This window comes from Anabrus simplex, chromosome 1 (genome assembly GCF_040414725.1).
Source record: "Anabrus simplex isolate iqAnaSimp1 chromosome 1, ASM4041472v1, whole genome shotgun sequence".
Taxonomy (NCBI): Eukaryota; Metazoa; Arthropoda; class Insecta; order Orthoptera; family Tettigoniidae; genus Anabrus; species Anabrus simplex.
The window spans coordinates 40,877,653-40,890,828 of NC_090265.1; the positions used below are offsets into that span (position 1 = coordinate 40,877,653).

The window sequence follows — 13,176 nt, forward strand, 5'->3', positions numbered from 1 at the left end:
GTATATAACAGCCCTCCGTAACATCCAGCAAATCTCCTTTTCCCAAGTTCTCCAAAATCTCAATGTCCTGTACTATAGATGTGAATTTATGTTTTGATCATGTCATGCTGGCCTACCGCAGAAAATCTGTTATATTTTATTGCATTGATATGTTCCGTGTATCTAATTTTAAAACTTCTTCCTGTTTGACCTAGATATGTGCACCCACAGTCGTTACATTTAAATCTATATACTCCCGATTTGGTATATGGGTTCGATCTATTAACTGAAGTTGAATTGTGCAATACAACTGTATTATTATTATCATCAGTACGAAATGAAACCTTCACATTATGTTTCTTGAAAACATTAGTAAACCTATATATATCTTTATTATAAGTAAAAGTTGCGAATGCCTTATGATTGGGTTTGTCCTTGACCAAAGTGGTTTGTAAAAGGTATCTGAACATGTTAATAATACGTTCAATAAAGCAGTCACTAAAACCATTAACCTTAGCTATTGAACGTATTATATTGAGTTCTTTATTCAAATTAGCTTTTGTCATAGGGATCTTAAAAGCCTGTTCTACTAAACTATTGTATGTAGAGCTTTTTTGACTCTGTGGGTGTTCTGAGTCCTGTCTAATAGTGACTGCCGTTTATGTAGGCTTTCTAAAAATACTACACGCAAAAGAAAAACCCGATCTGTTGATTTTTTAGGTCAAGAAAATTAATTTATTTATTACTTTCTGACTCCAACGTAAACTTAATCTGTGGGTCAATGTTATTAAGTACCTCCTAGCAGGTAGGGACCCTCGTCGGAGGTAGCCCTGCCCAGGGATTTGCGCCCCTGCCTATGTGAGTCCCAGAGCACACTGACCCGGTGTGTAGCATCTGGTAAGGGTCCCAGCTCAGGGTTACGAGTGAAGCCCTCAACGGAATCTACAGCAGAGAAGATGGACTTCTGAATGGTGGAGATTGCGGAAGAGGCAGCCCAGTGCTTAGGGAATAATATAAGTACGCTTGGCATCAGCAGTGTCTGTTTCCCATGTCAGGAGCGGCTGCAAGGGCATCTGTTCCCCATGTAAGGGGCGGCCTAAATAATTGCTGGCAGTAGCTCTAAAATGCCTTTGGGAGTGGCGACCCCATTGTAATCAACGCTCCTGAATAAGATTCGGAGTGGCCAACCCTGAAGGCGTTTAGTCTTCACCCCTAGTAAAGTTCTTTACTAGTTCGCATACGATGATAAACAACGACGCAGATGTCACTACCCCAGGGAGTACCAATCTCCCGTCACCAATGGTGGCGCATTCAGACCTTCGGATTCTGGGGAGCCTGAAGTCATCGTGTGGGGAAAGTCGGAGTTCCCCAATATCACCAACCTATTGAGACCCAAAACTGTCACACACTTTGGAACCATCAATATTCAAACCTTCTGTAAGACCGGAAAACTCAAGCAATTGACCGACATCCTGCATAAGCGCAAAATTGCAATAACAGCAGTCCAAGAAACCCGATTTACTGATGATGTGGCTTTTGAGTCAGAAGGTTGTAGAGTAATCAAGGGGAAACCAGCGTCTAAGAACACACATGGCTCCAGCGTTTTTGGTACAGCTTTTTTAGTACGACGTGATATAATGGATTCTGTCATTGGATTTACATCAGCTAGCGAATGCATCTCTGTGTTATGTCTAAGATGTGGCAACAAGGGATACTCTATTGTAAATGCACATGCTCCAGTTAATGATGACAATAAGAAGAACCCTGAAAAGGCCCAAAGTTTCTGGCAGATGCTAGAAGACGACATCAGTAAGATCCCCGGTCACCATGTCAAAATATTCGTAGGTGACTTCAACGCTCAACTGGGAAAAGAACGACAGTACCAAGATATACTGGGGCCTTACACAGCACATAGACGAACAAACACCAACGGCAAGCGCTTAATTGAACTGTGTAGATTATATCAGTTGAAGATCATGTCCACAGTTTTCCCCAGAAAGCCAAAATACCAGACCACCTGGCAATCACCGAACGCAGCTATAGGATCATTTCAAATCGATCATGTTGCAATCAGTGTAAAATGCAGGAAAGAGATCATAAATGTTAGAGTTCGTAAAGGTTGGAACGTTGATTCTGACCATTTCTTCACACAAATAAAGACCAGATTACTGCCCAAACGAAATATACCTTCTACCACAGTTCCACTCAGGATTGATCCCCAATTCCTGTCGGAGAATAAAGAACGTTTTGCAACTGACATCTTGCAGAAAGATATGAAAGACTGGAACCAACTGAAGTCCACCATATGCGAAACGACCAATAACCTCGGACAACCTCGAAGGAAGAGACGACATAGATGGTGGAATACTGTATGTGATCTTGCAGTTGATGAGCGCGCCGCAGCGTGGACGAAGTGGTACTCGACTAAACGAAAGGAAGACTGGGAAAATTTCAGAATGATGCAGGAACTGTCGAGTAAGACCATCAGACGTGTGAAAAGATCTTACGATCGGTCAAGACTGGAGAAGTTAGATGAAGAATTCAAAATGTACAACACCAGAAACTTTTATCGGGCCTTCAAAGAGGAACTCTTGGGTTATAAACCACAATGTCTTCACTTTAAGAATACGGATGGGGAGTTGGTCACCTGTAACCGCCGGAACGTGGAACTTTTGGCAAACTACTTTGAGCAGCTGCTCAATTGCGAGGAGCTCACGGAAAGATTACCTGTTGAAGACCCTCCAGAGGTACACCTCCCATCTAACCCACCAACAAAGCAGCAAGTTGCTAATGCCATCGGACATCTTAAGAACTGCAAGGCACCCAGGGAAGATGGCATCATTGCGGAAGCTCTAAAAGCAGGTGGAAATACGATCACAGAGGCCATACACCAGATCTTGATCAACTGCTGGGAGACTGGCAGGATCCCTGATGACTGGAAATCAGCTATCATACACCCTTTACATAAAAAAGGTGACCGCAGTGATGTCAACAACTACCGAGGGATATCTCTGCTGTCAGTAGCATACAAAGTGCTGTCAAGGATTTTACTGGACAATGTAGAAAGCCAATGTGATCGAACGATTGGTGAATATCAAGGAGGATTTTGGCGGGGACGGTCCTGTACCGAGCAGATCTTCAACCTAAAAACCATTCTCCAACTAAAACAAGTAAGGAGTATGAACATCGCTGTGGTTTTCGTCGACTTTAAAAAAGCTTATGATTCCATCGACCGCCAGACACTCTTCTCCGTACTGCAAGAACGAGGTGTTGATTACAACACATGCACCCTCATCCAACAGACTCTTACGGATACAACATCTAAGGTGAAGTTCAGGGGAGAACTATCTCGGAGTTTCAAGATAAAAACTGGAGTACGACAGGGTGATGGCCTCTCACCCATTCTGTTTAATCTAGTGCTTGATAAAGTCATCAAGAACTGGGAATGTACACTGAGGAATCTAGAAATCAAACCAGTTACCATTGGAGCCGGGACCCGAAAGATTGAGATCAGGTGCCTAGCATTCGCAGATGACATTGCAATCCTAACCAACAACTCTAAGGATGCTGTCATTGCTATTGAAGCCCTACACGAGATAGCGGTGAGGGCAGGTTTACACATATCATACGACAAAACTAAGTACTTTGAGACTCGGCATCCCGGAAATCCCCCATTGACGACCATACATGGAACTATTGGGAAAGTCAATCGCTTCCGCTATCTTGGTGAATGGGTCCACCCCAATGGTAGAGACGGTACATCCATCCTAGAAAGGTGTAACAAACTCAATGCAGCGTACCAACTATCCCACAACCATTATAATAAGAGGTGCATTTCGAAAAATGCTAAGATCTGTCATTACAAAACTGTTGTCAGACCACAGTTTTTGTACGCCTCAGAGACCCTCCTGATGAACAAAAAAGGCACAATGGATGATCTAGAGAAAACCGAAAGACGTATCCTCAGGAAAATTCATGGACCGAGATTGCTCCCAGGTGGAACGTACAGACTTAAATCGAACTCTGAGCTGTATCGACAGTTAGAATCAGCCAATACCAGCATGCGACGTAGGAGGCTTAAGTTCTACGGACACCTACAATGAATGGACAGCAACAGGCTTACCAAGAAGATCTTTTCTTTGGTTAAAAGCTACAAGACTGGAAGCTTGTGGCTTAATGAAGTACAGAGGGACTTGGATTCGGCTGGGATTTCAGACATTAATATAGAAGATCGTTCCAAATTTTGTGCTATGGTACAGTCTTGGACCCCACCGCTTAGAGTTCCTAGAAGTCGGAAGCTCCTTTCACAGGAGAGAAGGGAGAAATTATCAGCAGGGCTCAAGAGATATTGGGAACGAAGAAGAGCATCGAGGAAGAACTAGTCATCAGCGCTCCTTAGTGGACTTAAATCAATAATAATTAAGTACCTCTAGAGTAGCCTTTGCGTCTCTAACACATGTGTCCAAAATTACTATTGTATCGTCCACAAATCTAGACCAAAACAGAATATTGTCAAAAACTTTGTCATTCTCCATCATGTATGTTTCCAAAGAATCCAGATAAATCTCCGCCAAGATTCCCAAGGCTGGAGATCCCATTGCCAATCCATCCTGTTTATAAATGACCTTGTCAAAAACGAAGTAGTTATTGTTTACAAGTAACTTAACCAATTTCATGAAATCTTGTATTTCAAGTTCACTTAGCTAACTGTAGGACCTTAGATTCTTAAAAACAATAGGAAGCAACTTATTAGTACTAATACTCGGAAACATGTTGACAATATCAAATGAATGTAAGGTATGGTGATCTTGTAATTTAAAACTGCTTAATTTATTAACCAGTTCTATAAAGTTCTTAATGGATTTGTTTGCCGTAAATTTATAGTGTTGTTTAAGGAATTTTTGAATGAACTTAGCTAATTTATATAGAGGACTAGGTCTGTAGTTTATTATGGGTCGAATGGGAACAAACCACTTTGGTCAAGGACAAACCCAATCATAAGGCATTCGCAACTTTTACTTATAATAAAGATATATATATAGGTTTACTAATGTTTTCAAGAAACATAATGTGAAGGTTTCATTTCGTACTGATGATAATAATAATACAGTTGTATTGCACAATTCAACTTCAGTTAATAGATCGAACCCATATACCAAATCGGGAGTATATAGATTTAAATGTAACGACTGTGGGTGCACATATCTAGGTCAAACAGGACGAAGTTTTAAAATTAGATACACGGAACATACCAATGCAATAAAATATAACAGATTTTCCGCGGTAGGCCAGTATGTACATGATCTAAAACATAAATTCACATCTATAGAACAGGACATTGAGATTTTGGAGAACTTAGGAAAAGGAGGTTTGCTGGATGTTACGGAGGGCTGTTATATACACCTGGATCAGTATTTTAATCCAAACCTCAATTTAAATGAAATTTCCAAAAAATCAAATATTCTCTTTGATTACCTTATTGAGTTTTTTAAAAATGTACATATCCCGGACAGCAAGACAGTTTTTCATATTATGCGCAATAGCTTTACTTGTTGCCTTTTACGATCATGCCCTCCAGAGCTCCAACAGGCTGCCGCCCCTCAGTTGCTCCTCCCTCTTTCCCCTAGTTCCCCTCTTCGGCCCAAACCAACCTTGGACACTTGATTGCTAACACAACACGGCTCGCTAAGCTACTCGGTGCTTCGCAAGGACAACGCTCTTTTGAGGTGAGTCGCATAAATGTTTGCGTTATAAGATGTAAATTTTATTTTCCTGCCTTTTCAGTTAAGCGATATTTTACTAGATTCCTATTATTTCAGGTCCGCATTGAACTGGGAATGAGATAATTGTTAACATCTTAAAGCACCGACTGCTCATTTCCACCTCACTACGATTGCTACATTATAACGGCTTGAAGATTTTATTGAATTATTTTAATACGGTTCTACATCATAGTTAAGGAAGTGTTAAACTGAGCTAATATTTCTTTAAGAAGATTGTGTTTTCAGTGGTTGTTCTTGTTAAACCCACGTTAATTTATGAGGAAGCAAACCAACTTACATTGGACCTGATCAACTTAAAGTTTAATACTCGCAAGTCTCAGATAATATGGACTTTGAAACAATATAATTTTAACACGGTTTTTAGACCATCAATATGTTTTTAAAAATTTGTTTTATGTGAAGTAGAGAAACTTATGTGTTTGCCAATATCTCCTAAAATGTATATCAGCCGATGATGACGCAATAAAAGGCGTTGAAACTAGTTCTGACAAAATATATGTTGTAATTTCATCTTAACAACATTTTAATGTATTGAATAAGGTGGATACAAATTTTAATAAATTGTAATCTTGTTTCAATACGGACGAATAATGAAATTTATTAACTTAACTATCGGATCTGTGTTCGGATGGCTGTATTAGTACCTTAATGGACTCCCAGATGTCAGAAAATGACAGCAATAGTACCTTTTGGATTTAGTTAGAGACACTAAGATCATCTGTTTTGCAACAAATGAAGTTATCAAACCGTGTATGTTTACCGCACGGCGAGTTGAAGTGTGCTGCTTGCGAGTATAAGATGATGCTTGCTATTTTACCAATTCCACATAGCAATGTAGAATGTGAAAGGATTTTTAGCAGTCACAAAGACAAAACACAGTTCAGATCCTTGCTGTCTGAACACACTTTGGGGAAACTTTTAACCTTGAAATCAGTTCAGCAAGGCAAGTGCTTTGAGCAAAAATTTAGTTCAGAGTTTCTGATGAGGGCTAAGTCAGCTACAGATGTGTTGAACAACAATTAGTCGTAATGTGATCACCATGTTGAAGGATGAGAAGTCACATGTTCCTACAGTTCAGGTATGTCCAGTATTTAGTATTCACATGTAAATGATGAAAAATATTTATGTAGGCCAAATAGAATTGTTAATGTATTGAATTATAATGAATTTGTACATGTTCTGCCATCAGTGATGTGTCGTAATACGTCGCGATTCGCTGCCAAATTTCTCCTGATTTTTCACTTTTGAAAGTTGGCATGTCTGTATTATTAACACCACACCAATAGATTTTTTTTTTTTATTTTGTCTTGTAAATGTTGGTTATTAATATTATTTATTTTAAAAAACATTAAGATGTGCTGCCGTAACATTGAGGTATTTGGTGTTTCTGGTTTTTTTCTTTATCTTCTTTTTCAAAATGTTCATTATTGTGCATATATTATTGTTAGTTTTAGGAAATCACTCGACAACTCCTATACTGTTGGCATATTTCAAAATATGTAATTGTACAGTCTATAGAAGCGAGTATAAGACATGTGGAAAGATGCTGTGGAACAGATACATCAGGCGGCGACAAAAACGTTGGGATAAACCATACCCGGACGAAAATATATTGATAAACAAACCTGGTGGTGGACAGACGAAGTCAAGCAAGCAATCAAGGAGAAAAAGATAGCCTACAAGACTTGGTGGAACTCGCGTCTTGATACTGAGCTTCAGCAATATCGCGACCTGAAATCTGCAGCAAAAGGACCATTATTACCAGTCACTATACGACCAGCTCGACACACCATCAGGAGAAAACAATATATATCGTCTTGATAAGTCCCGTCACCGTTTAACTCAGGACATTGGGCACGTCATGCACATCAAGGGAGCCGACGCCAAACTGGTACGAGATCAACAATCCATTCTCCAGCGTTGGGCAGATTACTTTAATAACATCAGCAACAAAGAATTTACGCATCCACCAATTTCTAGTCCTGATCCTATCGTAGGCCCTGTTCCCTCAATTACATCCGAGGAAGTAATGCTTGCCATTAGCAAAATGAAAAATGGAAAAACAACTGGTCCAGATGACTTACCAGCGGAAATCTGGAAAATGCTCGGAAAGCCTGCTTCAGAGTTCCTTGTCTCACTCTTCAACCAAATCATCGCCGAGAAACAGCTTCCACATTCATGGACAACTAGCACAACAGTTCCAATCTGGAAGGGAAAAGGAGATGTGAGTGATTGCTCGACCTATCGCCCTATACGACTCCTCTGTCATACTTTCAAGATCTTTGAACGTGTACTTGACAGCAGACTCAGATGTATTTTCTCTGTAACACCAAACCAGTGTGGATTTGTTACGGGATGCAGTACCATCGATGCTATCCATGCCACACGCCTCTTGATGGAAAAGCACAGAGAGAGACAGAAGAGTGTACACATGGCATTTCTAGACCTAGAAAAGGCTTTTGACCGTATCCCACACAAACTTATTTGGCGAGCTCTTCGCTGTCATGGCGTCCCTGAAGAGTATGTAAGCTGGGTGCAACTTCTGTATCGCAATTCCACTAGTGTTGTCCGGAGTCCTGCTGGAATCTCTCCGCCTTTCGGTATCACTGTGGGTGTTCATCAAGGTTCTGCCCTTTCACCATTGCTATTCATCCTCTGCATGGATACGGCAACAGCTGACATACAGACTTCACATCCCTGGACCCTTCTTTATGCCGATGATGTGGTACTTGCACAAGAAACCTGTCCTGAACTCCAGCATCAGGTTCAAACGTGGAAGGACAGACTGGCTGAAAATGGACTGCACCTCAATATCCAGAAGACAGAATACCTGGAATGTGGCCCCCAAACCAGAGGTACCATAAGTATCAGTGAAGAAGACCTGCAGAAGACCATGCAATTTAAGTACTTGGGATCCGTTGTCACCTCAAACTGTGACACCACTCCTGATACTCGGATGAGGGTAAATGCAGCTTGGCTCAAGTGGAGACAGGTCACTGGAGTCCTCTGTGATAAAAAGATGCCTCAAAATCTAAAGGCAAAAGTTTATAAGAGTGTGGTACGGCCAGCAGCGATCTATGGGACTGAATGTCGCCCCATGATGAAACAACAGGAGCAAATGTTGACAACCATGGAGATGAAGATGCTTCGATGGTCCATGGGGCTGACCCGATGTGACCACATAAGGAACACGGACGTCCGGCAAAGGTTTGGTATCGCGCCCATCATAGACAAAATGAGGGAAGCCCGTCTCCGCTGGTACGGCCACGTCATGAGAAAACAGGACGACTCAGTTGCCAAAACAGCGCTCCACATTAACCCAGAGGGAACAAGACCACGAGGAAGACCGGCAAAAAGATGGACTGATAACATCAGGGCAGACATGCACAGTGTTGGCTTAACACCAGAAGATGTCAACGACAGACAGAAATGGAGGAGATGTAGCAAAGCAGCAGACCCTGCAAGTCGGGATTAATGCTAAGAAAGAGAGAGATAGAAGCTAAATAAATGAATGAATATCACACGGTGCACCTAATCACTGCTTTCATACGAATTATCTCAATGGAGTCGTGGTCTACATGGAAAAGTCTGAATAGGCTGCGGTCTGGGGCCGGTCGATCTAAGAACAATATGAAGAAGTGGGGTTTGTCTGAAGAGTCAACCCTCTGTGCCTGTGGAGAAGAACAAACCATGGCCACCTCGTTAATTGCAACTCCTGCCCTCTCGTTTGCACCATGCAAGATTTAGTGAAGGCTACACCAAATGGTCGAGATCTCGCCAAATTCTGGTCTGATATGATATAATTGTTACTTTGAATGTACCTCTGGTAAGTTTTTACCAGTTAGGCCCATCTAATTATTTCTCATTCTTAACTAATAATTTATATGATGTATTGCTTCTGATACGAATAAATAAATAAATCGTTGTCTTGTACTGCCAGCTTCCCTACTACCGGCGTTGTCGTCATTCCCAGTGACATCATCTTCACAGCCATTGAGAGCATTCAAGATCCTGTCTTTTTGAAACTTTAAAAATAGTTTTGTTCTTAATTATAAAGTTCAAAACTGTGAGAATCTACTCGCAAATGGTTTGGTCTTTGTTATTCCCAGTTGGTGTATGTGTAGCAGAAGCCACCCTTTCCGTATAAAGCCGTGCTGCAGAAAGCAAGCCACCCCTTCCCCTCCCCTCCCCCTAATTAATTTAGGTGATCTAAACAAATACAATGGACGCAAAAACATACAACTACTAATGACAAGGATATGGAAGTACAAAGGCCCTATGAGGAGAGGTACATAACTTTTATGGACTTTCAATAAAGTGTAATAGTTCTAAGAGAACAATTTATTTGTACACAAAAATCATAGCCTCAAATTAAAATATACAATTATTTTTAAACTTGCACCAACTTGTGATCAATTGTTAACACATTGGTGACTGGGTCCAAACGGAGGCTGCTACCCCCTGTTGACTGGATAGTTCAAGCCTGCAAGAACAAATTTACACTGCTGCACTCAAACTCTTGTAACACGAAAGATATTCTAGATATCGACCTCAAACTTCTAAATTATGAACTGGATTATCTTTAGAGAAGCCACTGACTGTTTCTGTATGTACTACATACTACAAGTGCTATCTGAACTCGACTTGTGTGCATCTGAGTCCCTGCTGTATTCCATCGCATGAGATTTTTGTCCACAATTTGACATAAAAGAACCAAAAACACTGTCAGAATTGCTCACATAATTAGATATATCTAATTCACTGTCCTTAGGTACATATGATCACCGGTCAGCACATAATTCATCACAAATGTCCATATCTGTTAGCAACTGCATGCGCTGTGCCATGTTGACAGCTGTAGTGAAGCTCCAAGAAATAGTTTGACATTTCCGATATTGTTTTGTTATGAAAGTTTAAAGAAAAGAAGATGATGGAGCAATAGTTGCAATAGTTTATTTCATGAATACACCATTTAAAACTTATAATTTTGCCACCAGATTGTAGTACCGATCAAGGAAACACAAGGTCCATAAAAACAAGAATTCTCGGGGCCCATCACCAATGTGTTAATACAGATCAAAATGAAATTTATCACATATTACCCCAACTTGAAATGACATAACGTAGAAAATTAAAAGGAAAACTAGAACAGTTATAATCAACAGAACACAAGATGTCGTCCATGTAATCTAGATGAAAATGTTGTTGGTCCAGTGGTGTTACAAGGCTAGACCTTATGAAGAATGAGAATGGACGAGAGTGACATCCATTAAAAATAAAATGCAGGAAGCATGCATGCTCAGGTGGTGATAACTAACTCCATAGCTAAAACTGCCCTTCAATATGACCCAGGAGGAATTAGACCTCATGGTTGCCCAAGGAAGCCGTAGTAGGAGGACTAGCCGTTGTACAGTACTTGTCGTTGATGGAACGATCACTAGCATGTACCTTGTTACATTTCTGTTGATCCCACATGTTGCTGTTAACATTCTGAGGCATGTCAGTGAATGTACAAAGTATATAAAGCTTTGCTGGTATGATCTCCTTAGCAACTTTCCATAGAGTTAGTTATCGGCTCTTAGATTTGAACTTTCTGATATTTTTCTCATCTGTATCAGAAGAAATTAGAACAAAACATTTTTAAGAAATATTGTAAATAAGTGATGCCATGAGCAATTTTTCTCTAAAACAAACTATAAAAGAGGTACGTTTTAGGCTCCCTCAGAACCCCCCCTCTCTTGCTGAATGTTTTGTGATAACATACAGTTAACATCACTCGCCCTTATCTTAAACTGAAATATCAAGTTTCATGAAAATTCCTTCATCTGTTTTCCCATGATGCTGTAACAGACAGTATCCGGTGTACAGTACCCTATCCAGTGTAAATACCAAGTATCAGGTTGATATTTTTTTTTTAAATACAGACAGTTTTATATATGTAGTTATGGAAGTGACTGGCCTCAGACCTGAAGATGCCCTGGATATAAGGTAGTAAATGGTAACCAGACAAACAGACCCTTCACTGTCGTGACATACATGCTAGGAAGGAGAGAGCTGCACTATTTTGAGGTTTTGAATCTTAAAAAGAAAAAAAAAATAGTCCTGTAATTTTTATGAACTACAAATTACAGTGGAAGACCTAAGAAACAAAACCGACAAAATCAAGAAACTCACAAACGAATCAGAATCAACAATCAGACAATAGGAAGGGTGATTTCCTATGAAGAAAGGAGGATAAGATCAGAGAGAATGAATAAGTACTGGGCTGACAGGAAACTGAAAAATTCTTTGTATAAAGTTGGCTAGAGTGGTCCAATGAAGGCCATAAAATGTAAATAATAATAATTTTTATGTATGGGTTCCTGTAACAGGTTCATTTGAACTGTATTCAGAATGAATTTATTCTGTGGTGCTCATTTGTTAACTGTTCTCACCAGCATAAAAGGTAATAACGATGACTAGCCATGGATGCATTGAGGCTTGCTGATATTTTAAGATATTTTAATCATTTGAAAAACAAACAAAATGATGTTAAGAACGTTAAGTTTCTGCAACCTAAACATTAGAAATTATTTTTATATTTTTTGTAGATACAAGTGTGTTCTCCCCATATTGGATGTAATTTTTACCCTTTTGCTCATATTCTGTGTATTTGTATTTTTCAACAGCTCCTTAAGGAAAACTCAGAACTTAGTCGTATCAACGTTAATCTGAAGCAGACAGTGCACAAATATCATTCGGTTATACTTCATGTGATACCTACCAAGAACCTTCCATCCATTGATGAACTGGGCAAGCCACCACCACAAGTAGCTGTGTCTGCAATGCAAGCAGCTATTAAGTCAGAGAACTCACATGAAGGGAAATCATCAGGTACTCGTGGGAATGGTATGAATAAGTTACCTCTCTCTCCTTCTTGTTAATTGGTATCCTTTACAGTTCTTTCCTTCCTCTTCCTTTTGTAAATACCTCAGTGTATAAGTATGCATGTATAGTACGTCTGCGTAGTATTGATAGTAAATTTGAATAGATTTCTACTCTTTTGTAAGCCCATCGACTATTGGCCATTATTTTCCCCCATAAAATTGCTCATGAAGGGCCACAATTTATCACATTTTATATTTGTCAAGTTACATCATTATGAACAATTGAATTATCTATATTTCATCTCTCAAACTTTGATTGAAATAACTGTTAGGAGGAGAGAAGATACTGGGGATTGCAAGGAAAACATCATGCAGGTTTTGGATATCGTTCATAAAGCATCAGTACGTGTACAGTATTATATTATTTCTATGATAATCTCTCTTTCTTTGTCATTCCCTCATTGGTGAGGATTGTGTTCTTCCATGAAATGTTTTGAGAGGATTCTCCCTGCTGTCTTCAGAGATTTGCTGTGTGCAGATGTACAAAC

At 39.9% G+C, this 13,176-nt stretch overlaps 1 protein-coding gene across 3 annotated transcripts in view; it reads left to right on the plus strand.

Moving 5' to 3' along the window:
* Positions 1-13,176, plus strand: part of LOC136883899 (PHD finger protein 14) — a 319,931-nt gene that overhangs the window by 190,125 nt on the left and 116,630 nt on the right. For 2 of the 3 annotated variants that reach the window (XM_067156007.2, XM_067156006.2), the window contains exon 11: positions 12,431-12,650. In XM_067156007.2, the coding sequence (XP_067012108.2) occupies positions 12,431-12,650 (220 nt within the window). The remainder of the gene's footprint in view (positions 1-12,430; positions 12,651-13,176) is intronic. The other variant, XM_067156008.2, reaches the window with a different exon arrangement.